General features: G+C 46.0%; 2 protein-coding genes across 4 annotated transcripts in view; both read left to right on the top strand.

Annotated features, from left to right (window-relative positions):
* LOC108931163 (protein FAM189A1-like) overlaps window positions 1–16,503 on the top strand; it is an 82,656-nt gene extending 66,153 nt beyond the window's left edge. The window contains exons 3-12 of the mRNA XM_018746780.2: window positions 1,321–1,431; window positions 6,913–7,044; window positions 10,419–10,526; window positions 12,305–12,465; window positions 13,440–13,575; window positions 13,906–13,984; window positions 14,255–14,956; window positions 15,312–15,383; window positions 15,512–15,843; window positions 15,959–16,503. Of these exons, the coding sequence (XP_018602296.1) occupies window positions 1,321–1,431; window positions 6,913–7,044; window positions 10,419–10,526; window positions 12,305–12,465; window positions 13,440–13,575; window positions 13,906–13,984; window positions 14,255–14,956; window positions 15,312–15,383; window positions 15,512–15,843; window positions 15,959–16,174 (2,049 nt within the window). The 3' untranslated portion in view covers window positions 16,175–16,503. The remainder of the gene's footprint in view (window positions 1–1,320; window positions 1,432–6,912; window positions 7,045–10,418; window positions 10,527–12,304; window positions 12,466–13,439; window positions 13,576–13,905; window positions 13,985–14,254; window positions 14,957–15,311; window positions 15,384–15,511; window positions 15,844–15,958) is intronic.
* A 1,450-nt stretch (window positions 16,504–17,953) lies between these two features.
* LOC108931148 (protein CASC4-like) lies at window positions 17,954–26,009 on the top strand. Of its 3 annotated transcripts, none has more exons than XM_029253277.1 (10): window positions 17,954–19,072; window positions 21,280–21,334; window positions 21,424–21,523; window positions 21,707–21,797; window positions 22,371–22,455; window positions 22,618–22,698; window positions 22,828–23,136; window positions 23,420–23,566; window positions 24,715–24,806; window positions 25,048–26,009. In XM_029253277.1, the coding sequence occupies exons 1-9, from the start codon at window positions 18,746–18,748 to the stop codon at window positions 24,780–24,782; spliced, it is 1,263 nt and encodes a 420-aa protein (XP_029109110.1). In that variant the 5' UTR covers window positions 17,954–18,745; the 3' UTR covers window positions 24,783–24,806; window positions 25,048–26,009. The 3 variants fall into 3 exon arrangements, with proteins under 3 accessions (XP_029109110.1, XP_029109109.1, XP_029109108.1); XM_029253276.1 differs by having other exon boundaries at window positions 22,368–22,455; window positions 25,426–26,009; XM_029253275.1 differs by having other exon boundaries at window positions 22,368–22,455.
* Window positions 26,010–26,228: the final 219 nt, after the last annotated feature.

Genomic DNA, 26,228 nt, shown 5'->3' with positions numbered 1-26,228 from the left:
GACAAGGCACTGGTTCACTACGTGTACTGCCCCTCACCCCTCCCGTGGGCGTCCTTCCAGCCATCCGGGAAAACCTTTGTCTGAAATCTTCCCTACTGGAGTGTGGAGATTGAGGGATTGTCGTATAAATTCCTGCGTTACTGTGAATCCTCTCCCCTGTACTGGAGGATTTATGGAAGTGGTGCGCACCTGCTGCTCCTGCAGGTTCTGGCTACCCGAAAACCTCACAGCAGCTTCAGGTGTGCAGAATCGCAGCGGGGGTCTGTTCTATGCCTGATCTTCTTGTTTCTGTCATTGTCTGCAACATGTCCTTTAACCTGTCATTAATGTCCCTTCAATGAGAGTGCTGTCTGTTTGACTTTACGGTAAAAATAATGGCGGGGGGGGTGCTCAATAATGTTGTGTACACTGTGGATAATTATAAAGAAAGTGCAGCTCTCGTCTTCTACCCGGTCGCTCTGTATTCCCAAAAATACTGAGATTTCTGTCTTTTTAATATAGTGACTAAATATTTCAGCTGGCTGCTGGACACAGAACCACTCTTTACTTATCTGTGTGTGTGTGTGTGTGTGTGTGTGTGCGCGTCTTTGTGGCTGCTGAGCTTGTGTGTCTGCATCACGTCGCCGCCCCTCTCCTGCGGCTATCCAAGGGTTAATGTACCATAAGGAGGCGGAGGACTGTGGTAAATCACCAGGCTGTGTAGGAAGGCAGCGGCTGACGTGCAGCTCGGCGCGTGGGCCTGTGTGTCACCGAGTTCCACACCCGGGTGTCTGACAGCGTCAAAGCCCACCTGCGACACCTGAGCTGATGCTCACAGCCCGCCATACAGAGCCTGGGTGCCCCGTAAGAGGACAGATGTCCCCACGTGGTGGGCTGCGAGACTCGGCGGACGGGCGTTAATAAGGGGAGGATGAGCACCGTGGACCTGGCTGCCTTTGTGGTTTATGGCGGGGGAGCGAGTGGGGGTCTGTCTGGGGGACGTAGCCAAGAAAGCGCCACCGAGGAGTGACTTAGGGTTAGTGGGGGACTCTCGCCGTTGCTAATCAGCTGTTGGCGCATGAGGTGTGTACCTGCTGCTGAGTAGCAGTGGGATTCTGGGGGTATTGTGGGAAAAGTCTGACACGCATAATTATGCCTTGTGCACTTTTTACACAGATTTAATTGCTTGTTTTCTCTCCTGAACATCTGCAAAGCTGAGGGACAAAGCGGTTGGGATGGTTTGCTCCCCCCGAGGTAGAACTGTAACGAAGAGGCCCCGTTGTTTGTCGGTGCCGCGTCTCCTCCTCCTCTCTCACGAACATTTGTTGCTCCTCCGCGCAGATCACCTTCTTCATGCTGCTGTCGGCCGTGTGCGTGATGCTCAACCTGGCCGGCTCCATCCTTTCCTGCCAGAACGCCCAGCTGGTCAACTCCCTGGAGGACTGCCAGCTGGTAAGGGCCTGACAAACTTCTTCTCCCAGCAGATCCATGGGCAGACTCCTAAAGCCACGGTTTCATTTACCCTGGAAAAAAGGCATTTCCTTCAGACACGGGTGCTGGCGGCAAGTATGCTGGTTGGGCTTTGTGAAAAAATTTACATGGAAAAAATATAGATTTTTTTAATATTGTTTTTCCGAGTACCTTGCATGATATAGGGGAATAATCTGTCGAGAAGCTCTATTAAAATTCCCATATAGTTTGTTTTATCAAGTTATTTTTTAGCACCTGGTGGGCGATAACAGATTCCGGCACCTTCCTTTTGCAGTGTTCTCGGTCTCTCCGTTACAAATCCACGAGTCCATCCCTGAGGCCAGGAATCCATACTTACAGGCACAACTACAGGAACCTGCTGGACAATTTTTCTTGGTCCCAGCCAGCCATGTGTGGGTAGTAATGTGGTACTCTGGTCTTACTCCGTGCACCCTGAGGTCTTTCATATGTTTCTAATTAGTGCACCAACTACTGGAACCTGTGAATGAAAATGAGCGCCTGTCAGTATAGTCCTTGGCCAATATTATGATTAAGTGCTTTACTCTTGCTCTGTTAGGCACCAGGGCTCGCAACGCAATTATCAAAAAATGAAACCTCTGGCGCCTGGGGAACAACTTTCTCATTCGTGCAGCTGGACCGTCAATAATATTTCCCTTTGTTGAGGCATAGGCCAGCTTATTTGAATCCTTTCCCAAGCATCACTGCGATCAGTGGCTGGCTTTGCCTGGCACATGGGGGTCACACGCCATATGTCGAAGGTAAGGACGAGGAAATGAACACTTGCAGTATCCTGGCAACCGCGCCACACTTCGGGCGATCGTTAAAAAAAGAGAGAGAGAGGGGGACCCCTGAACGCAGCAGGGTTACAAAATGCAAACATTAGAGTACATGCCTGGGGCTCCCAGTTCATTTGTTTTAATAGAGTGTCAGAGAATGATGGGAGGTCAGTGGCGTGCCGCGTGACTTGGCATCTTGGAGACAGCCGGCCGCAGAGGGCCTTTGACCTCTGAGAGCGATGCAAGTTCAGGCTACAGGGAGAGGGGTGCTCCTCTCGCACGCACATTGGCTTCATCTCCAGGGGTGCTTCAGGGTGCTCGGCCAACGTGGCGGTAGGCCTCATTTGAGCCTCGTGTGCGTCTGGGTGGTGTGTCACGTCCTGCACCTCTGCATATGCACGTGTGGCGAACCGCTTGGGTTTCGTTGCATGTTACAGAGAGTTCTGAGGTCGCTTTGAAGAGTGTCAGAGATCATGTTGATTCTGCCCCTCACATTATTACATTTTAATTATCTCAGCAATGTGGAATATTAAACTCTCTATATATACTCGTGGACGTGCAAAGAGAAAACTAGCAATTGACCTTTGAAATTGGGCTTATTTCACTGCCTCTGATTATTGTTAAAGGAGTTGACCTCGTTGCTGTAGCCCTACTATTCATCAGCAAGTTTTAATTTCATTTTCTAAATTTCTTTTTAATAGCAACTTAGCACAAATTATTTTTATGCCCTCAATAAGGGCCATGTTTTATGAAAGGATTTCAGCTTACATCAATTAGAGTGCGGTTCTCTCTCTTGTCGGAGAGCAGCTGTGGCTTGTGAACAGAGACTCGCCACCGTGCTGCTCCGTGCCCTTTTCGGTGAACTTTTCACGTTTAAATGCCGCTCCTCATGTCGTGGCTCTTTGGGGAGGCTTCAGACTGGGAAGAGGAACTGGCTTCAGCTTCCACTGGCAGAATCCACTGCCCATGTTACCCATTCCCATCTGAACACCTTCTCAAGGACTAACCAGCGGGGGATGTCTGTATAAATGTAGGTAAAATGACACTATGGACTCTGTATGGAATTAACTGTACAAACTGCCTGTTCTATTGCTGATTTTTTTAAAATCTCTATTCTTAGCAGAGAAGTTTATCCCAAGTGACTAAAATAGCTTAGTTCTACATACTTGCACTCATTTACATATGTACCTGTGCTTGCGGAAGCTATTTTGATCAAGTGTTGCCCTGTAAGGGTCACACGTGCCATTGCACAGGTTTATGTTAATATTTTCTTCCGTGCATATTGAATCCAGCTCAGGATGTGCAGACTTTGCGTGTTCTTCCCGTGTTTGCACCCTTAGATATGCGTGGGAAAAGGCAACGGTAAGTGATAAACCACTTCCATTCCCCGCCGTATCTAGGAAAGCACTCGAGTGCTTGCTATGAGTCAGGTTCGAGTTGTACGCGAGTTATGAGACAGAGCAAGTACCGTTGAGTTGAAGTCACTCTGTGGGCCATTTCTAGGCCGTACTGTACGGTACCCCACTATGTACTTTGTGCTGCTCTCGGGACACAATGGATTCCTTTTCTTCATTATTCATAATAGCAAGCTTTAATTAACTTTGTTTATGCATCCAGTATCGTCGTTCCTTTGAACAGTGACGTAGGGGAGTCGCCTATTCTCGACTTGATCATCACCATCACCATCATTGCCTGCAGTTGGTGATTGTCATTCCAAATAATTTTTTCTTTGTTTGATGTTTTTGTTTATAGTCTGGATATTCTGAATGAGCTGATAATATAGCTTGTGCTTCTTTAAGTAAAAACATAATAGACGATACGAAAAACAGACAAGCGTTTTGTTAGAGGATATGGGCAGTTTCCATGGAAACAACAATACCTCTTTCATAGCACCTCATTGTTGTCAAAAGCGATTCATGCCGCCTGTTTTATAACAGACTGCAAAACAGTGACTTTTTGTGTCACTAATCCCCTGAAGGTTACTTGATGTAAAGAGCGTTCATTAAAACTTTTAAATAGAACCAATTGTGTGAAACAAAACAAAGAGGTTATTCTACATGTCAGTCACTAGTTGTGTCACATCATTTAAATGCTGCTTTTAAGGTGTATGATGACCGATGCATGGACTTTGTTCCACGGAAGCGGAATTAGTTTCTGAATATTTATTACTTAGCAGGAATAACAGTTTTCAGGTGTAGTGCACACACACACACAAAGGCATTCTCTCACACGTACATATATATTTGCGCACACACAATGAGGGCTTGCATTATCTGGTCTAAGTCCATGATGCCTTTGAGCCAACAGAAATGATTTACAATTATTCACTTTGGTGATGTTTTTCAAAGTGACGTAGATCTCGGAGAGCAATAGAAATAGTGCAATATAAGGAAAGATTTGGATGCCAACATGTTATTCTTGAGTACAGTCAATTTGTCACATATCGCTGTATAAACCAGTGTACATTACACAAGTAGCTCCATATAGGTTTTTTCAAAATTATTACACAAATAACGTAGTACACATTTATCGGGCACACGAGGAGATCAGGGGACAAATGAGTCCGAAAGAGGTGAGTTTTGAGAACCTTCTGAAATGTAGAGAGAGATTCAGCTGTTATGAGTGAGAGAGGGAGGTTATTCTGCCATATTGGGAACAAAATTTTTGTACTTTTTATTCAGACCTTTTGTGCATAAGACCACCAAGCAGGAGGAGGTGGAGGAGCATAGCAGTCTGACTGGGGTGTAGTAAGTTATCAGGTCTTGTAGGTATCAGGGAACAAATTCGTTGATGGTTTTGTAGGCAGTAAACAGAGTCTTGAATTTGATGTGGCAGCTATAGGAAGTCAATGGAGTGAGATGAGGAGGGGTGATACATGGGAACCCTTCAGCAGATCAAACGCAACGTGTGCAACAGCATTCTGTATCAGCTAAAGAGGTATGATGGCAGAGGCCAGAAGGCCAGACAGGAGAGAGTTGCAGTAGACCAGACGCAATGTCCCCGTGGCGCAGACCATGAGTTGCATAGAGTTGGCTGTGAGATTAGGGCAAATCCTGCAAATGTTACGTATGTATCTGCAGGACAGAGTTTTAGCTTCGATATGTTGAAAGACAGACTTGAGTCGATCACTCCCAGGCTCTTAGCCAATGAAGTAGGTGAAATGAGCGAGTTGTGGAGAGGTTGAGAAGTGAAGAGGGTAAAGAAAGGTGGCCAATGCGAGGAGAAGAACAGGAACGTGTCCATTGCCACTGGAGGAGCACAGAAGGCCCGGGCAAACCCATGGCAGGGAGGACAGCAGCTGCTAGAGACCACCAGGAGTGTGGTCCTAGCTGGTCCTAAAGCAGGGAAGTCTGTCTCTATTACTGTCACACATGGGCTGGTGTTGAGACAAGACCCCCCCCCACCTCCCGCTGGATGTTCTTGCAGTGACTGAAATACTAATGGAGTAATTTGTCTGCCACTTCCTGAGAAAATCCCGCATGCTTCCTCTTGTGTTCGGGCCACGGCAGACAGCGTGTCCTTTCCCGCTTTCCCCACAGGGCTGTGTCACCCAGCAAGCTGTGACACGCAGTAATCAAGAGTGGTGGTGTCCCTGCAGGTGTCAGGTGATCTGAGCAGATTGGCCCCAGCAGCGGAATAAAGACTGTATGGAGAAGGACATTTTGCATTTAATTGTGGTTCCGCTGATTACAGAGGAATGCCAGGAGGATCGCTGTTTGACTGTAAGGCCCCCGAGCGACCGTCGTTTTCCTGTATATAGGCCACCAGGTGTTCTGTCTTGTTTGAATTGCTGCATTTTTACACAATTGTGTAGATTAATCTCACTTGGCAAAACATATGCCTGGTGTCTGTTGTACTGCAGAACAGATCTGCTCTTCCGATAAAAGGGCATGAAAAGAGAAAATTGTTTCTAATGGCGGCGCGATGTTTGTCCGCGTACCCGCTGGTATATATTTGCTTATGAGACTCTCGTCAAAAGTGACGCGCGCAGGGGGATGTCGGTTAATTTTTGAATTTCTTAGCAATTTAGCTGTATCGGAAGGCCGCTGGGCCTCGAGTTTGGATGTGGGTCGAATGTGGCTCAGCGTTTGCCGAATTTGCGCGTTCTCCCATCAGTCTAAAGACGTGTGGAGGAAGGTACGGTGAACCACCCCAGTATAATCCCCTACTTTGGAAATCGTGAGGGGCCCCTTAGTCAGAGCAACATATAGAGTACTGGTTTGAGCTTCTGTCTGTGGACTTGAAGGTCACAGGTTCACATCCCCTCTACTGCTGTAGTGTCTGTGAACAAGGTGCTTACTCTGAATTGCTCCAGGGAAAGTTACCCATTCATGCATGAAGTATTGTAAGATGTGCAGTGTTGCTCTGGAGAAAAGTATCAGCTCGATAAATAAACGTAATGAGTCACGTTTGACGTTCTGGTTCCTTCAATAGGTGTGGAAATGAAAACAGCAGTAGGAGAGTTGCGTGTTTTAGCTGACAGATGTGAGTACCTTGTAGAAACGTCGTTTAAGTTGCCTTGGACAGAGGTGTCACTTAAATTAATAATAGTAATTTAGGGGCACAGTTCGTCACGACCTTTGGTCCTGCTGCCCCTAAAAACGTAAAGGACTGCCCGTCCGTACCATGTGACTTCATCAGATGGTCCTTTTTTCTCCTCCAACAGATCAAATTTGACAGTGATGGGGTGTGTCTGTGCTGTGAGCTGCACCAGAGGAGCTCGGGCTGTACCAACCTGGGCGAGACCCTAAAGCTGAACCCCCTGCATGACTGCAACACCATCCGGCTGCGCCTCAAGGTGGGCCCCTGTCCTGCACCGCACCACGGCTTTCGTGCCATTTCTCCTCTTTCCAGCATCAGCAGGGTGTTCTGCAATGGCTCTGTAGCTCTTTTACACTTTGATGTTGTGTTTGCTTGCATGAGAGACATATTCTGTAGTTTGAGATTCCCTTGAATGTGTGTGTGTGTGTGTGTGTGTGTGAGACAGAGAGTGAGAGAAAGAAGTGAGAGCAGGTCTGTCCCGCTGTGTAAGCAAGGTACTGCTTGGTCTTACATCCCCCATCTGCCTTGAAGTGTTGAAGAGGTGTCTCTGTGTACATTTTCACAGTATCATAAGAAACCGAGGTCTCGGTAGGCGGCGTGGATCTTGTGCTCAGCACCAGATGAAAGCAACGACTGCGAAGCCGCTGTAGACATTAAACTCCAGGACACTCGGGGGCAGTGAGCACTGCTCAGAGGAAACAGAAGCCGTGTGTTTTCTCTTACTAGATGTGCGCCTAACCAGGGACGCCCCATGAACCCTTGGTCTCGTTCCAAAGCTCCGGGTTCGCGTTCATTGGCAGGAAGGCGCTGTGTGGGATTTAGTCTCTGACACTGCTACATCAATACTATGTGGTGGAATTAAAATGCTGGCTAATACATTACTAGAAAGAGACAACACTCATTTTTTGTTTTTTTTATTGATCACCATGTTTTAAGCGCCCGGTGGCATTTTACTTTAGCATTTTCATTATGGGAATCTGGAATTAAAAGCATGTTTTTTTTTTTTGTCTCAAAAATAATTGTACTTCTTTCTGTGGAGCTGCTAAAGGTTGCTGTGAAATTGCTGCGTGTGGTCAAAGTCATATGCCGAGAATAACTGTCAAAGGCGTTAATCTCTAGAAGCTTAATAGGTATTGTCCTTCATGGTGAGAACGCGTTTCTCCATCTGTCTCCCATTATCTTCTCCCTGTTACGCCCTTCTACGCGACAGACACTTAGTGAGAGAGAACTGGAGTATGACACAATTTCTGAGATGGAAAAACATTACGATCAACATTTGCTGCAATAACATTTAATTTTTTGGTTTGTTTAAGATGGGGGATACGGTGGCACAGTGGTTTTGGCTTGTGCCTGCTCTCTAGTGGGTGTGGGGTTTGAGTCCCACTTGGGGTGCCTTGTGACAGACTGGAGTCCCATCCTGGGTAGTGTCCCTTCCTCCTCCAGCCTTACAAACTGTGTTGCCAGGTTAGGCTCTGGTTTGCTGTGACCCTACTTGGGATGAGCAGCTTCAGACAGTGTGTTTGTTTCTTTGTTTAAGACTTGAAATCCTCATCGGGTTGAAGCAAATCTGCAGATAAATTGTTGCTGAAGATAATTGCACGTGCACGCTGCACTCCCTTTTGTTTGCACTCTTTGTTTCCCCAGCTACTGTTAGCACTAATATGCTCCCTGCGTTGCTCCAGGATGCCCGGTTGCTCGTCGCGCGCGCCGCGGTTCTCGTTCACATCCACGCCTCATAAGCAGCTCAGCCTGCGGCTTGTCGCAGGAAAGGGCTCGGTAGATGTTCAGCACGCCGGCCCGCCAACAAGTCTCATACTGATGTGCCCAAAGGTTAGTCACGGGCTCACTTCTGACAGCTTTGCTGAAATATGTATAAAAATATTTGCTTGGAGGACACCATATTTATTTATCCACTCACACCTGGGGGCCAGATGTTTTGAAATGCTGCATGAATAAGGCACCGCTTGTTACAAGAGAAAAAAGAGCCTGTAGACCAACCTTATGATATGGTGAGGTGAAATTAGAGGTGGATATGCGCCATTGATGTGTAATGTATGCATGTGGCGGGAGAGGTTCTTTAATGGGAAGAGCGATGCTGAAGTGCTTCTTATGCATATCCAGTCGAAGGAGGTCTGTGAAAGCAGCAGATTGTGCCGAGCCGCCGCTCACATCAGACGACCCAGGTAGAGACGTCTTCTCTCCCACGCCACCGTCTGCGCAGCTTTCCTCACTCAAGTTATTTATGCATCTGCGATATGGGAGTCACGCTCCCCACCTGACAGCCAAAACCGTCAGAGGTTTCCGTGCCGTTGCTGTGAGTATTTGCTACTGAGGTGGAGAAGCGCAGAGACAGACTTTTTTTTTTTTTTTTCGCAGGCTTTTATATGCAGGACACATCTAAAAGAGAGATGTCAAAAGGACATTTGTAGGCATTGTGCTAGTGGTTTCTCAGGTCAGTACCCTCCGAAACCGTACAGTCCAGTATTAATTAACAGCTCGGTCTCCGGCGTGAGGGCCGCTGTCCATACAAGGTACCGAATTTCTCAAACTGAGGTAGATGAGAATACAAGCGGTTCAGAAACTGTGTGTGTGTGTGTGTGTGTGTGTGTGTGTGTGAGAATACAAGTTACTCCGCTCCTTGTGCTCTCCTCATGAAGTTGGAGGTGTGCGATGTGCACCTCGTCGTTGCATGTAATGCGGCCCGCGACAACTTCTGTGAAAATGAATATATACTGTACCTGTACTAGAAATTTATTGAATCACATAATAATACAGTTAGTTATACATACACTTAAATACACACCACACCTAAATAAAATATAAAGAAATAAATAATAAAGGGATGGCTGGCGGTGTAGTGGTTATAGCTGTTACCTTTTGACTTGAAGGTCGCAGGTTCGAATCCCCTTTCAGTTGCAGTACCCTTGAACAAGATCCTTACAGGAGACAGCCTGTAGCGTAGTGGTTAGAACAACTGCCTTTGGGCCCAAAGGTTGCAGGTTTGAGTCTCACCTCTGGCTGTAGTACCATTGAGCAAGGTACTTATCCTCAGTTGCTCCAGTAAAATTACCCAGCTGTATAAATGGGTAAAGAATTGTAACCTTAACAGTGTAAATTGCTTTGGAGAAAAGTGTCAGCTGAATAAATATAAACCCTCAACTGTGCCACTAAAATTGTCCAACTGTATAAATGGGTAAATAACTGTAGTTGGATTAATGTTGGAAGTCACTTTGGAGAAAAGTGTTGTGTATGAAGTTTCAGTTTTGACATGTAAGATTTAGTGTCACTTAGTGTGATTCTTACATGTGTAGGACCAGTTCATGGTACTGGTTGGAATTACACATAAACTTATGTCAGTTTGATCATCTTTTTATTTCTTTCTCATCACCTTAGTGGCTGTGCCCAGTAAGGTTTTATTTTATTTTTGTGTGTGTGGAAGTTTGTGGACTAACTGACCCTGTTCTTGTTCTTTCATTCCTTCCCACGTGTCTTCATCACCTCAAGTATAGTTCTGCTCACAGATTAAAAATAAAACCCTTCCTTCCCTACAACAAGAGCAAATGGTGTCTCTCTCCCTCCCTTTTCCTCTTCCACCCTCCTCTTCTCCCTCGCTTCCTCTCCCCCTGGCAGGAGCTGCTGTTCAGCGTTTGTGCTCTAAATGTCGTCTCCACCATCGTCTGCGCTCTGGCCACAGCCATGTGCTGCATGCAGATGGTCTCCACCGATGTGCTGCACATGGTGAGTTTGGTCACATCTCGTGATCTTGTCACGGTTGTGACCAGTCCTGACCTGTCCTCAGCGCTTCACATGTAGTCTCTGCTTCCGCTGCTACAGTATATTCGCAGGGATCGGCACTAATGGTTTTTTTTTTTACAGAACCATCACTGAGGTGCTGAATATGTAAAAGGAGATTAAAAGGAGCAGTGCTGAGTCTCTTTTTGAGGATGTGAGTGCCTAAAACAGAGAGAGAGTCTCCATCTCTGATGGGACCGCTGAGGATTTTAGAGAATTTTTCTGGCTTGGTTCTTCCCAAATTACATTTCATCCTTAAAATGACCTTTTTCCTTCCTCCTCACTGGAAGTGAATCAACCTCCAGGTTAAAAGCTCCAGGTTGCAATGCTTTTGAGTCATCTAGGGAAATTAAAACGGTCTTTGAGAACGTCCACAGGCTTCCCAAGGCCTTAGAGCACATCGATTCATCAAACATGATGACAGCTGACAGGTTATCTCCTGTATGCTCTGCTTTAAGGACGAGAGCAGGGGAGAACACAGATGTCACTGACACCAATTTAATACGTCCACCCACGTTCGCCAGCGAGACCTTTCGATTATAGGGTAATAAAGTTCCGCGAACATAAAATTTTAATAGTATATACGAGTACACTTTGTTCATTTTATGGCGCTCGCAGTAAATTGTGTCGCCTTGTAGATGGGATCAGTGAATGCCAAAGGCTGTGATTGATGGAGCTGAGTTTTACCAGCAGAAACTGTAGCTCCACTTTGCAGGTGAAGGTTTGTTTCCTCTCGGGGGGTGTGGTGGCTCTGCGAGCAGTCGGAGCACTGACAGTTATTTCAGCAGCTCGGTCCCTCCACGGACCTGTGCCAGTCTATTGCAGTGCTGTCAAAGTCAGGGGAATTAATGGCATCAACTGTGTACCTTCAGTCCCAACTTCATCAGCGTGAGGTCAGAGCAACCTTGTTTGGTTCCTTTACTGAACGTCTTGTAAAGTGTCTCTCGTTGCAGAATAAGCAGCGAACAATGCAGCAGATGGGGTCGTTGCTACATGATGCAGTAAAATAGGGCATTTTGCAGCAATGAGCAGGGATTGTTAAAAAAGACACATCCAAACTCGGTGCCAAAAGCAGGCAGGACGCATAACCTAGAATTTCTTGAATCTTGAGTGACAGAAGTGTGCGACGCCTGAGAGCGAGTAGGCCGAGGTCCAGGAGAGATCAGACAATCTGAGCTGGTGCCATTTGGCTCATTGTGAGGAAAGCAATGCAAGAAGCGGCGCCGTTTCACAAAAAGACAGCAGAGCTGCATTGTAAACCGATGTGCTCATCCAAGCCTTCAAACATAAACACGCTTCACAGCGTCGTTCTGCTGTTGTCATCGCCGGCGTTCTCTGGCATTTCTCTCTGTAAGCGTCTGTCTTTCAACACGTAATCCCTAGTTTGTGCTTGTTTCTGCAGTTTGTTTTGATCATACGTAGCTTTTTTTATCCTCCACTTTTAAAGAGCAGTTTTTTTCTTTTCTTTTTTTTTTTTTTTTTTTTTACCTTGTCTGTTTCTCTGCCTGTGACAGGGCAGGGGCGGGAGGCGGCACTCGCGGTGCTATCACCGCTGATATTTTTGTAATTCGCCAACGCTGATGAAGCATGCTTACAGATAATGACTCTGTTCACTCAAATCAGAAATGCAATCGCTAGGAGCTCCTTTCTTTGTTGCCAGGATAAAACCTGTCAGTCAGTCTCTCTGGTGACCCCCCCCCCCCCCCCCCTCCCCTTTGTACCAGTTCATGCCACACAGATCCCGTGCCCTGAATGCCGACTGCATGCCCCCTCACGGATCCTTCCTGCACCAGACCCTCGACTTTGACGAGTTCATCCCTCCTATCCCCCCACCACCCTATTATCCTCCGGAGTACACCTGCACCCCCGGCATGGACACACAGAGGTACAGTGATACACCCTTCCCAAGCCCCTCTTGTCCAGTGTCTCTCCTTTCCTTGCTCTAGCTACACTTTATTCAGTGTATATGAATCGCAGTCCAGCCTAAAGGCTCTGAGCTGCGGTATAATGCTGCATCAAAGCCGGCGTGGTGGTGCCTGCACATCCGCAGTGCCGCTACGTCTCTCGCTCATACCAGCCAGTTGTTTGTCCGCACCAGCTCAGAAAACCTGCTGTCAGCTGCACATAGAGCCTGGAGGACCAGTTTTTATCACAGGTCAGCTGAGGGAAAAGATTAGGCTGGACCCACCTTGTTTGTGGACCGGTCAAAGACACAGTACAGTGCAGCCACAATACTTTAACAAACGTTTTGATTTATGTTCTTGTGAAGCCACTGTCATAGAACCATTTGATGAAAGAGAGGAGCAGCAGCAGGCAGTGTGCTGGGTAAGGGTTTACATGATATTGGTCATGGTATTCAAGAGTAAAAGCATCTGCTGGGAAAATAAAAGCAATAAATTATAAAATGATATAATGATATAACTAGGACCAGCAGGTTGCACAGCGGTTAAAGTTGCTGCATTCCACTTGATGGACTCCGGTTCAAATCTGACCACCTGCTGTAGTACCCTTGAGCAAGGTATTTAACCTACATTGCTCCAGCAGAACTGACCCAGTTGTGTAAATGGATAAATAACTAAATAACTCAACATTGTACGTCACTTTGGAGAAAAGTGTCAGCTGAAGGCATAAATGTAAATACGTATCTCTCGTGTGTTGCCGCTGTGCTCTCCTGCTGTCCCCAGCTGGAGGATGTCAGCAGGCGGAGCGAAGCTTTGCACTGAGGGCAGTCATGGCAATGTCACAGGAATGCATTGGCCTTGGCCAGCTGAGACACCACTGATGGCCTATGCATCTCACCGTGCCTCTCTGCATGTCAGAGGGGCCAGTTTCACCAGTGTGTCTCTTTCTTTCTTACAGGGGTCTGCATCTGGACTTTCCCCACTCCCCCTTCAGTACCATCTATGGTGTCACAATCAATAGCCCAGGGACCCTCTACCCCTCTGAGTTGCCCCCACCGTATGAAGCTGTGGTGGGGCAGACTCCAGCTAGCCAGGTGAGGCCATGCAGCACTCTTTGACTGCATGAACTGGAGAACAAATACCTTTTTGTCAGCCTCTCCTTTTTCTGACACAAAGTCCTATGTTTGACTGTATATTTTCAAGAAGATAAGCTCTGCCCTCCGTCCAGCTGAAAATGTGAAAGGTCCATTCATTTAACGGGAAAAATAACATTGCATTTGCTTATGGAAAATTGCTCTGCTCTGCTATTTTCAAATACTTGATAGGGATGCATGGAAACGATACACTGAAAAGGCAGCTGCAATACGTTCAATGCAGTAAGCGGAAGTTTGTGTTTTCCTGTGTGCGCGTGTCGCCCCCTGCAGGTCACCACCAGCTTAGAGCAGCAGGCCACGGAGTCCAGCCTCTGTGAGCCAAACACAACAGCTGGCTTCAGCACTCAGGGTGAGGGCAACTGAGCTCACAAGGGTGGATTCTGCATCGTCCCCCTGTGTCCTTTGTCACCCTTCTTTCATTGTCAGCCCTGTCCACTCCTTTCAGTAAACCCCTGTGAGAAATATGCCAGTAAAAAGTTCCAGTTCTGTTACTGAATTGTCTGTTAGCTACACTTTAGGGCTACGTACTGTAACTTGAAGGATGTGCTGACAATTCAGGTGATAATTTGAAGCATGCGGGATGTACGCTGACCCTTACGGCTGTGGCCTGACCTTGCAGCTTCGGTAGACAGTGCCTCGCTGATCGTGTCCGAGGTGGCAGACGTGCCGTATCGTAGCTGCTCTTCAGAGGACCTGGGCTCCCTGCACTCCACCTCCGATTCCTCACCCTATGGGACCATGCGCACCGCCCCAACCGATGGCAGCTGCACGAGCCTGGAGCACAGCGCCCGCTGCTCACTTCGGCACCACGGCCCTGTCCACTGTGCTCACCGCGGCGAGGACGCCGATGGTGGCTACAGCGAGTCCTCCCAGACTCAGGATTCTGTCACCAACTGCACCCAAGACCGCTCCCCCGATTGGTCTTCGGAAAACATCAGCGCGCTGGAGACGGAGGAGCCAGCCAGAGTCACACCCACACACTCCAGAGAGAAAGCCAGTAGGACACTAGCTCTTTCCCTGCCTTCTCCTTCCACCTCTGCCTCTGCTTCTACCGCTCCAGCGGTGACCGACTCTGCTCCGAGTCCCTCTGCCTGTCCCTCCCCCTCCCCGCCCCCCCGACCTTGCGGTCACAAGCTGTGCTTCAGTGTATGGTCACCCTCCTCATCATCCTCGGCCTCGCAGCCCCCCTCTAGCTCCGCCCTCAGCAGTTCCTCCCCCTCCGACCGACCCAACCCCCGCCGGTCGGGCAGGTGCTACTCGAAGCTGGCCCGAATCGTGCGCTCCACCAGTGACCCTATTTCCTGTACCTCCATGGCTCGAAGTACGTGAGTCTCCCTTATGTATAATGTGCATCAATAACAGGCCACCCAGGTCCCAAATGCTGCAAAGACACTTAGGAGATACAAATGTATATTTCACAGCATGTACTGATATCCTTGTGGCTTCAGAAATGAATATTTGGACAGGAATCCAAAATAACTGTGTGCCTCATAAAATGTGTAGAGTGTCTGTGACTGAAAATTACACTGCCCTTTTTTTCCAGTAAGCCGTAGATCGTGATCGGAATCACTGTTGGTATTTCTGTCTCTCCCACTTGTCTGAAAGGCTAAGCAGGATGTCACTCTGCTTTTTATTGCCAGGCTATTTATCCTTTCCTATCTGTCTCTGCCCAAAAGGCGATGGCTGTGGAACTGCCTCTGCTCGTAATCCACCACCTGAAGACTCCCCACAGACCTCACCTGAGACAGGTAACAACCCAGGCAGCTTTAGCCATGGGCACGTGACCTCCGTGGGCACGCCTTCTTCACGTAGTCAGCTGAAACGTTTTCACGCATGTGCTGAACCTGAAAGGCTGACGTGCACTGCTCATTTTCAGTGGCCTGCCCAGAGCACACAGCAGTGGTGGTCTCCTATCAGGACTCGAGCAAACACAGTCCCCTTAGCCGCAGGAAGCGGAGGGAGGGTGGGAAAGTGGACATCCGCCTCAAGCCTGTAGCCATGCAGACAGTTTCCAAGGAGCGGCCGCATTCGCTAGCCGACTTCAAGACCTACAAGGACACCAAAATCTTGGTAGCCAAGTTCCTGGAGCACTCTAGTTGCAGCCTTCCCCCAGAAGTCCAGCAGGTGGTCAACAGCATCAAGTTTGTCATCAAGTCTGATGAGAGGCACATGGAAGAGGCCATATTCAGTGCCAACGTAATTGACCGGGTGAGACTGAAGCTATGCTCCAAAAGTTTCTTAATTCAGAGACCTTTGACTGAGCCAACATTTCAACAACAGAATAAATAACTGATGACTTTTCTTTAATCTGTTATTTCTCCAGGCGATGAAGCAAACACCTCCAGGTCCTCAGAGTTCCAGGAAGCGCAACTGCGACGACTTACACTTGCGTAGCTGCGGGGCTCTGAGTTCTCCATCCACTTCCCTGCGCCATCCCCGTCCTCGCAATGGTACCCATGGCAGCTCCACCACGTCTAGGGCCCTGCTGTCCGACCGACCTCAGCGGCTTGTCAGCGTGTGCCGAGAGACCATCCTCTGACCTCTGACGGTCCCTGCACTTGCACTGACCTCCATCCACGAAAGATCTCTGTCGCACAACATTGTGCGATGATCAAGTCTCTCATCCACAGAGGACCACCCTGATGGAGCAAGAACATCTGGGAGAGTAACAGGTTCTTTGTACTGATCAAATACACCCAAATATCTGCCTTCATGGGACGTTTGCCCTTCTTACCTTATGTACAAAACAAAGTGAGGTTTAAAAAAAAAAAAAAGTTAAGGACTTTTTAGGTCAATCTAACAGGGAAATCTTAGAATTTTATATGAAATTTTAAATAGAAAAAGGAACTTTTTATGCAACTGTGAATGTGAGCCCCTCAAGAGCAGGGGCTTTAACTGTAGGAGTTCAACCTGCTGACCGATACAATAGGATTCAAAACTTCAGATTATTTATTTAACTGCAGTGTGTTGCAATTCTTAATCAGTGTTACAATAATAAAAGAAAACTTTTTACATTGTGTGGTTCTAATTATCTTTCCACTCCTAGAAATAACTGAAAAACTGTAGCATTTCCTGTTAATGTGTTTTTTAAAAAAGTAGACAAATATAATTACTGCATATTCAAGGAAGATACAAAATATTTCAAGTGTGCACATGTACTCTTAAAAAACATTTCGTTGAGTAAATAATGTTTCCGAAGCATTTTGATTTCTCGGCTACCATGCTCCACTACCCTCCTCTTTTCTTTGGCACGGAGTCGATGGAAAAGATCACAGCAAGCAATTTCGACGAAGCTGCTGATCCTCGTTTAGGGTGTAAGAGGACGTACAACTGTATGAGGCTGAACAGCAGATGCAGGAACAAAAGGAGTCCGATTTCTCAGCTTTCTTGCTACTGGAAAAGCCAGTTTATCCTGGCAGTTGGGTTGAAGAAACCCTTCTGAAGTCCATGTGTCAAAATTAAAAAAAAACTGAGCCATGCATTCTATGTCATTGTGTTCAGTGTAATGTAGGCAAAATGTGAAATACTGCAGTTCATCCGGTCGGTCCGCCACGTGATCTTCACAAGCAGGACTCCCTGTTTTCACTGCCAGGGGGTAAGAACACTGAAGGCCCTATGCAAGCACACAGACACGCATGCATGCATACACATACACACTGACTGAAGTCGCTTATCTGAAGTAGGGTTGCGGCGAGCCAGAGCCAAGCCCGGAAGCACAAGGCGCAGGGTTGGAAGGGACACACCCAGCATGGGATGCCAGTCTGTCACAAGGCACCCCAAGCAGGACTTGAACCCCAGACCCACCAGAGAACAGCACCCAGCCTAACCCACTGCGCCTCCCCATCCAAGCAGCATTTTATTATTTATTTTGCTGGTTAGTAATACATTATCACTTTGTGCAGTTTGCTCTAATTAATGGTTAAGTTGGTGCGTCGGTAATAGAACAATATGAAGAGTGACCGAGAGTGACGGTGCCGTCGGCTGAAATGAACGAACCTAGTGGCCTTAGCCGTTCAGCCAGGCATCCAGCGGATTGGCTGAGCGCAGCGCGAGGCACAGAAGGGGCCGCGCGCGCGCGCGCGCGCGCGCCCGGTCCCTCGGCACACTGCGGGGTGTGGGATGTGGCAGACGCTGCCTTGCCTACGAACGCGGAACTAGAAACAGGCTGCGCTGAGTGGCACTGCAGCTCCGCCCATCACGAAGCCGCTCCAATTGCTTTCATTTTGCAGGCGGGACCTTTAGAGTTGGCCAATTGGAGACGCCTGTGGTCTTCCGACGTGTCTATTGATTGGATTTTGAGATTGTTCGGTTTCCTTAATTGAGCAGCCTGCGGGTGAGCTGCGCGTTGGATCGAAACCTCGCGTCTGGATTTGGTGAGGACGTCAGTACATCCAATAAGGGGGGCGCGGAATAAGTTGCCGCGTTATCATTTTAGACATACGTACACGTATATATTTTTACCATTTTGTTTAATGTGCCAGACAGCATTTCAGATGTCTGGCTGTAAACACCTCCGCCAAAGAAAGAGTGGAAGACTACAAGATAAAAGGGAGTATAAAAATACAAGGATGTTCTCGTTCTATTAGAAATTTAAGGACACGGACGGATTTATTACGCGAGTTACTCTGGTCTTTTCCTCAATGACATCGGACTTAGTGTACAAAAGTGGTTGTTCCTAGCAGCACAGTTCGCAGTGAGAAACAGCGCGTCTGAATGTAAAAAAAGGAAGCTGCGAGTTCCTTTTGTCTTTTTATCTTTAAATTGGTGTTGCTTCCGTTGCGAATAAAGTACAGCTAGACGTGGGCTCAACTGTTAACTGTTCGTCATGGATGGGTGAATGACGGGACATTTTAAGATGGTGAGGAGTGCAAATAATATACGTGTGTGTTTAAGGTGATAGTTGAATTTCAGGCTGTCATTGGATCACATCTGAATTACAGAGGGGGCACTAATAGTGAAGGAAAAACTCAAGAGAGACTGCAAGGCGCTAGGTAGTGTGTAGGAAAATGACAACTCGCAGGTAGCTCTGTCACTGGGAGGGAAGGTAAAAGTGTTAAGAACAGATAGCCGACAAGCTCGAGCCGCTGGACTGACTGCGCGCTCCTCAAGGATGCTGGGCTTTAACGGCGGTCGCAGGGGGCTCCGCTTCCCGCCCTTTGTCGCGTTGGCGCTGGCGGCGCTCGTGCTCTTCCTCTCCTTCAACTGCTGGGACCTGTCGAGGAAGCGCGCGCGCCTGCTGGACGAGCTGGCCGAGGCGCAGGCGCAGGCACGCCGCACGGACTCGGCGCGCGGCCGCCTCGAGAAGCGCAACGCTGAGCTGGTGGCGCAGGTGGACACGCAGCGCAAGGAGGCGGACAAGCGGCAGAGCGACTACGAGGGCGTGCGAGAGAACGTGCGCGCGCTCGAAGCGCAGAACAAGAAGTGCGCGGACGAAAAGGTGAGGAGAGGGGCTGGAAACACTTCTTGAACGCGTAAGAGCGACATGATTTGCGAGCCTGACACCTCTGGTGCCTCACTCAGGCCCAGAACTGTCGCAGGCTATCGTTAACTTTACTAAGCTGTTTCCTCAGCACTCGTCAGCTCAGGTATTTGCCTCTGTATTGTATTATGGTTGTTTGTCCACATTAAGCTAACCCCAGCTCACATGCTGCTGTGCTCATTTATTATTGCATCCGCGAAGGAGCACAAGAGCAGGATGTTTGAACAGTTAAATGTGAGCCGGCTGCGCCCCTCCAACAGGTGCCACGGGTGTCCGTGCGCTCGCCTCAGCGCTTCCGGTCGGCTCTTCCCCTTTGTGTTCAGAGGAACCTGCGGATTCACCACAAATCCAAAGCTCCTTCCTCAGATGGAAATCGTACTCTTGAGGCTCACCCTGTACAATAAGACACACACACCACACATACATTGTCTGAAACTGCTTGTCCCAAGTGGGGTTGTGAGGAGCCAGAGCCTAACCCAGCAACATAGGGCGTAAGGCTGGAAGGGGAGGGGACACACCCAGGACAGGATGCAGACGCGCGCACACATGCACACGCAAGGTCTTCAATACTAGTTATATCCATAACTGTCCATGGTAGGCCTGAGTTATGACACTGCCCTAGGGAAGTCTAGCTGGCCTTTTTACTGGTGTTTAAGTTGAGATTTTTTTTTTTTTTGTCATGAGTATCACTCAGGGAAGTTCACACATCAGACAGATCAGTTTGGTGTTCATTTTATGTCAAAGCAGACAGTATAGGTGTTGTAAAGAACAATACATTTGCTTGTCCCTTCTGTTATTATTCCTGCCATGCACCCTAGAGTTTTTACCCTGTTAAGTTATGCTGAAATGGCACATTGTCAGGTTATGTTCTTACAGTAATCATCTTGATGTTCATTTGCCCATGTGATTTATGTGTTGGGTCAAGTCAGGAATTTTGCCTTGACTGAACAGAAGACTGTTCCGAACAGTGTCCTGCATATGAAGATAACTCTGCCTCGTACTGAACCTAAAACAGTTCAGTCCAAACAATGACTACTACAACCTAAATTACATTTTAACACTACACATTATGTTATACAGATGATCATCTTTGATTCTTGTTTGCTGTAACAGTTCCAGCCTCATATAAGAAGGTGTTTCTGAACATTTTAAGAGTACATACCATGGATAAAGACATCATGCCTGAGCCTCTTCTTGGAATTCTCTTGACATTCCTTACCTGCATTTGGTATTGCCCCGGTCTTTAACTTTAGGATTAGTGAAAATTACACAATGTACCCTATCCTACAGAAAATTACTCTATATAAGGAAAAATATTGTAAAAAGTGCATTCCAATATTCAGTTCTGGATATGAACAAACCAGAAAGGATTTCTCAGGAGAATATATCTGTATAAGGGCCCAAGAAGTCTGAAGCAGCCAGAATGTTTAAATGTTTGTCTTTGTCAGCTGATCCTTGCTTCGAGGGTGCCAAGCTATTGTAGCACTTCCCCCCCCCCCCCCTTCTCCTCCCTGAAGATCACTTACAATGGAAAAAGGAAGATGGCATGCATTTAGGCAGCTGGTAGCATAGTAGTTAGCGCTACTGCCTTTCAACCTAAAGGTCACAGGTTTGATTTCCAGCTGTATTACCCTTGAGCAAAGTATTTACCCTGAATTGCTCCAGTAAAATTACTCAGCTGTATAAATGGGTAAATAATTGTAAATATGTTAACACTGGTAAGTTGCTTTGTAGAAAAGTGTCAGCTAAATGAATAAATGTATTTGTGCTGGGACACTATCCAGCAATGATTAACTTCTTTAAGTGACACTTGATTTTTCTTCCTGTTCTTCTTGACACCAGCTTGGTCTCAAAATCTTAAAGGAGACTTTGAAACGTTAGTTACTGTCAATCCTTCCAGCAGTCCTCTCCTATATGTCCTAGCTCCCCTGCTTCAGTAACTTTTCTGGAAAACCACAATTGTTGTGGTATAATTGTATGCAAATACTGAGGTGAATGAATTTTTTTACTTCATGTTATCTTGCCTTCACCTTGCCTGGGAACCAAGTCAACACAAGAATCCTACTGAACTGGGTTGGCAAGGTAATAATTTGAGGTTGGGCAGGGAATTGACTGGGTGGCACTTTTTTTTAAAAATCATATTTCTTTTTTTTTCCTCTCTTAAGATGAAAATTCAGAGTGAATCCCAAGCACACATTTCAGAGATCCAGAGATTGAAAGGTAAGGACAATGAACAGCTACTGCTCGTTAAAGATTACTGTGCACCATGTAGAACAAACTGAGACACTGGGGAAACTCTGTGTGTACAGAGCAGCTAAAGGAGCTGAGGGATGAGTTCATGAAACAAGAGAGCCAGCTTCATGAGATGAAGAAAAACACCACACTGCAGAAGAAACTTGAATATGAGAGGTAAGTAAGGGGGAAGCATTCTCAGCAACTAAACCTTTCTGCTTGCTTTAATTTACAGTGGAATCCCTGTTTAGCAACTTGGTGTTGGCTACAGTTTCTGTCTGCTTTGTTTGTGTGCTCACTCATGTATGTGTGTTTGCGCCTGGTGCATGAATACATGTCTTTTTTTTCCACATGCGCCAGCTCACAGTGCAAGCAGCAAATCATCCAACTGCAACAGGTTCACATGGAACAGAAGAAGAGTCTGGAAGAGGAGTTGGTGAAGCTGAAGAAGGTGAGGGTTCTGTGGGCCACTGGTTGAAAGCAAAAAAAGAGGGGGAAAAAAGTCCACTTCCTGAATCTTGAGTTATTAGTAGTTCCATGAACATCATTGTACTTGAGCTGCAACAGTTCAGTGTCCACAGTGTGCAGCACATCCTTTCTCATTGAGGTGTTGCCACCTAGTGTCTGTCACTGTGCACAACTGCTCTCACAGTTCTCAAGGTTTGAATGTGTCATTTGGTTTAAATATCACTTTGTTTTCAAACTGACACATTTTTATTGTGCGATTTGTTGTGGTTAAGGGTGAAAAACATTTTTTGTGTCTAATCAGTTCTCCTTTGGCTTGTTTGTTTCTCAAACCCATTTGTTGTCTGAAAGGTGTTTTTGTACAGCCTCTTTTACTTTTTTGTTGTTTTGATTAATGGTTATTTTTATTAATGGGCTCCAAAGGTGTATGGTTTACTGTAGTAATCTGGGTTTCTTCACTGGCTGAAATCATTCTGTGAAGATCCCACTCCTTAAATGGTAATGTACCAGTGGTTGTACTTTATTTGTTTTTAAGCTTGGCTGCTTTCCCTTTCAGCAGAACTTGTTGGATAATCAAGGTGTGGCAGCAGTAGGAGGACACCCAGAGGATGCCAGGAATCAGCAGAATGTTCCTAATGTGAAAGGTAACTTGTTTTGCTTGGATATATTACTTAGTGAAATCAAAGCAGTACCTCTTTTGGCAAAATATTTGGTTTAATGAAGTTCTTCCAGGTACTTTGTTTTTGTGCAGAGCTGTAACCTTAGCCTAACTGCTTCTCTTTCCACCTCCTGTGTGCCCCAAAAAGAATCTGATAGGCTTGTCAGAGACACTGGTATGCTTGGTATTGAGGACAATGGAGTGGGAAAATTGGAAGATGTCCAGTTTGGTAGGCCACCCTCTGCCTCTCCTTTCCAGAGCCACACACATCACATCATGTGTGATATTTAGCTGTTCACAGTGATTCTTTTATGACTACATCAGAGGGTCACCAGGTCAGTTCTGTTTATCCTCCCAGCCCTGAAGAAACCAGCCATAACCCAGATGCAGTTCCAGGGTCATGGAGCAGTCATGGTACAGAAGCCAGGAGCTGATGTCCCTGGACATGGGATAGACCTCCCCAGAGACCCTTTGAGTGCCCAGAAGGGAAAGGGGATACTTCACCCAACAGTGGACACTAAGCTAGAGAAAGGGGCTGGCAATGGGGGTGACCATGAGGGTCAGTTGCTCCAGCAGCATCAACTGGTCTTGGACAACAAGCCCATACTGGGTATTAAGAAGGATGCTTATGTAGAGCAACAAGAGGAGGAGCATGGACAGATAAAGGGTGAGAGAGTAGTTTGCCCATCTTTAGTACCCACTTCTCTTTTAAACAGCATGTCTTTAGCGTTCCTTCAGTGGATGTAGACAATGTCAGTAAGCTTAACCATGCACAGCTGACTTGTATGCCTGTACTCCTTGGTTTGTCTCCTTGCTTTGCCTGCTGTTCTGCATTAAAACTCATAGGTTCTGGGATCTGAACCTTTTAGTTATTTAAGATTTAGCCACGACTTCTCCCAACTGGCATTATGTATGGCTGATTGACTCTGCCTTAGCCCATTTTTCTTCAGCTCCTGACAGTGTAAAGACTGGTGGTATGGAAGTAAAACATGAAGGACACCAGCCAGCTCTCAAACCTATCCAAGTCCTGGCAAAACCTATGGAGAAGGATGTCAACAAGAACCTGCACCCTGCAGAGTTCCCCCAACATGGTCAAAGTGAGTGGCATTGTGTGCATGGTGGTATTTTTCACCTAGCACTCCATCTCGTTTGCTTTATAAAGCATACAAGCTGTTACTTCTGCAGTTTCATTTTTCACGTGTAATCAATATTTTACATAATTATGTAGTGATGGTACTTGGTGGGTAAACTTTTTTTGGTTGTATTTTGCTGTATTAGTATTTTTCAGATGCAGTTTACTCCTTGCATCTACCCGTTTGTGTAACCTCATTTGTTAGCAACATTTAATTAATGTAGAAGCATACTTGAAACGGTGGAGCAAACCTCCAGCCGTAATAGAACAGCAGAGATCTGGCTCTTGAACAGAGAAAAACTGTGCTTCTCCACTTTTTATGGACCTACTTGAGGAAAATTCTGGATGTCGTCTCTGCCAGGCATCAAGTCCGCTAAACCTCCAGTTTGTGAAGATGTTTGTGTGATGAGAGGACATTCATTCTAAATGAATTCTTTTTCTTAGGGAAGGGGATGATTATTTTGATGATGACTAAACAGTTCATATGTAAAGTGCTATGAAATGGTGGTGTTTTTTTTTTTTTTTGCAATTACCAAAGAACAGGAGACTCATTTTGTCTTTGTAGAAACACTTATTTCCTGACCCTTCATGAGAAAGCTGTCGGGTGCAGCTCACACGGCCCCATAAAAAGATGTTTTAAGCACCGTGAAGCCATCATAAGCCACCTCCAAGGTGATGCTAGAGCTGATAAACTAATGGTTTTCAGCAGAACAACATTTGATTGCTGTGTGCCTATGGTGGTGCTAGCCAGTATCCGTGGTGTAATCAGTTCCAGATTGGCAGTTCATCATGTCTCCCTGACACTACCACCAGGCCACAGCAAACTGCATGTGATCACTGCAGGATGAAAGGCAATCTACATCAGGGACACATTCTCATTAATTTTCTTCAGTGGATTTTCACATGATAGTGAGTTTAGACTTTTGACCCATAGGATTCAGTCCTTCAGGATTTTGTACAGATATGAGAGATGCTCCTCTTCTATAATTGTCATTAACAGCTGCTTCATGTTTGAGGGAGTTTGTCTATATCTTTCTCTACATCTCACCGCCTGCCCAGAACTTATGTCTTTTTCTTCTCTTGTCCATCCCCCCCCATTCACCGCTATTGCAGATGAAGATCAAAAGGCAATGAAAAATGGTGCAGAGATGAAGCGACACCAAGCCATGGACATGCTGTGAACCTTTGTGAGACTGAGAATTTAGGTAGAAAAGGATATGTACATGTAAAAACATTTTGTCTTGAGATTGAATAGTGAAGAGTGGTATGTTTATTATGGATTAGTGCACAAAATCATTTTTTAAATTACTCGTAGTTTTTATAAATTACATTTCAAGCTGTCAGGCAGCAATGTAAATGTACAGTAAGTATTTCTACTTGGGTATATTGTTTATACTATTATTTAAAAGTTCAGTCCTTTGTTATTTGTGTTTTTATTTCTTACAGGGAATGAAGGATTTTTTTTTTTTCCCCCCCTTATTTTATCCTTTACGAGTCATTTTCTGCAGTCAAAATGGATTACCTGTCTAGGCTTCCAGTCAATCTCAGCAAGAACCTGATCTTGGGGATAGAATTTGATCTTTCTTTGTTGCAAAATATGCATATGAACTGAATTTTTTGTTCTTTTAAAAAAATGTTGTTTGATAAGGAACATTTGTTTTTCCTCAATTTTTCTTACAAGCCACAGGCTATGAGCAATACAGCATGGTCTCAGTGGGGATTTCTGTAATGGCTTGCCACACAGATGGGAATTAAACTGCTGCACAGTACAAGGACATTCATCTTATCTTTCTCATGTTTTTTTTTTTTCCTTCTTGGTTGCAGTGGCAGCCTTTTTTGAGTACATCACACCTTGTAAGAAAACAGTGGCACATTTTGACAGCTGAACAGCCCACGAAGTCATCACTACTGTGCTTCAGTGGACAGCACTTGTGTTGTGAGTGCAGCAGAACACTTTGCCTTCACACCAGCTGGTGTTGGAAACAATCCTGATGAAATATATGAACTAGATCAGTGCAATGTCAGAGTTTGGGGTTGGCATTAAGAAGTCCTTAATTTACTGAGATTTGTTCTATTAAATGTGCCCTTTGTATCTTTTACATATGCAGTTTCTAAAATCTTGAAGTAGATCCCTAAAAACATTAACTCTGAAGGAAAATTCCATAGCAAAACTGAAGGTGAGATCTTCCTTGTCACAGAAAGGATAAACCATATTGTAAAATGTATGCAAACATCTTTCAAGTCATTAAAATGGCTGTTAGATTTAGATTTCGTCCTAGAAATAAAGGTGTGTATTACCTATTGCCACAAAAACTTTGTTCTCAACTTTTGATACTAATTTATTAAAGGAAACTCATTCTTCCTTTGTGTAGCTGTTTTTTTAATAGAACAGCTGAAGAAATATCCCATCATACTTCACCGTAAGACAGTAAATTTCATTGTTTTAGTTATGTTTACATGTAACACTTGTATACATGTAACAAACTGTATTCTGTGATTATAGCTACACAAAGGTTTTTGGTATTGCGTACACCTTCTGCTTTATCATTTTTTTTTTTTTTTTCCACAGTTTAAGTGTTTTGTGTACATATTAACAAGAAAAGAGGTCAGTTTTAACTGCTGAAGAT

This window comes from Scleropages formosus, chromosome 7 (genome assembly GCF_900964775.1).
Source record: "Scleropages formosus chromosome 7, fSclFor1.1, whole genome shotgun sequence".
NCBI lineage: Eukaryota > Metazoa > Chordata > Actinopteri > Osteoglossiformes > Osteoglossidae > Scleropages > Scleropages formosus.
This window is presented reverse-complemented; position numbering and strand designations above follow the sequence as displayed.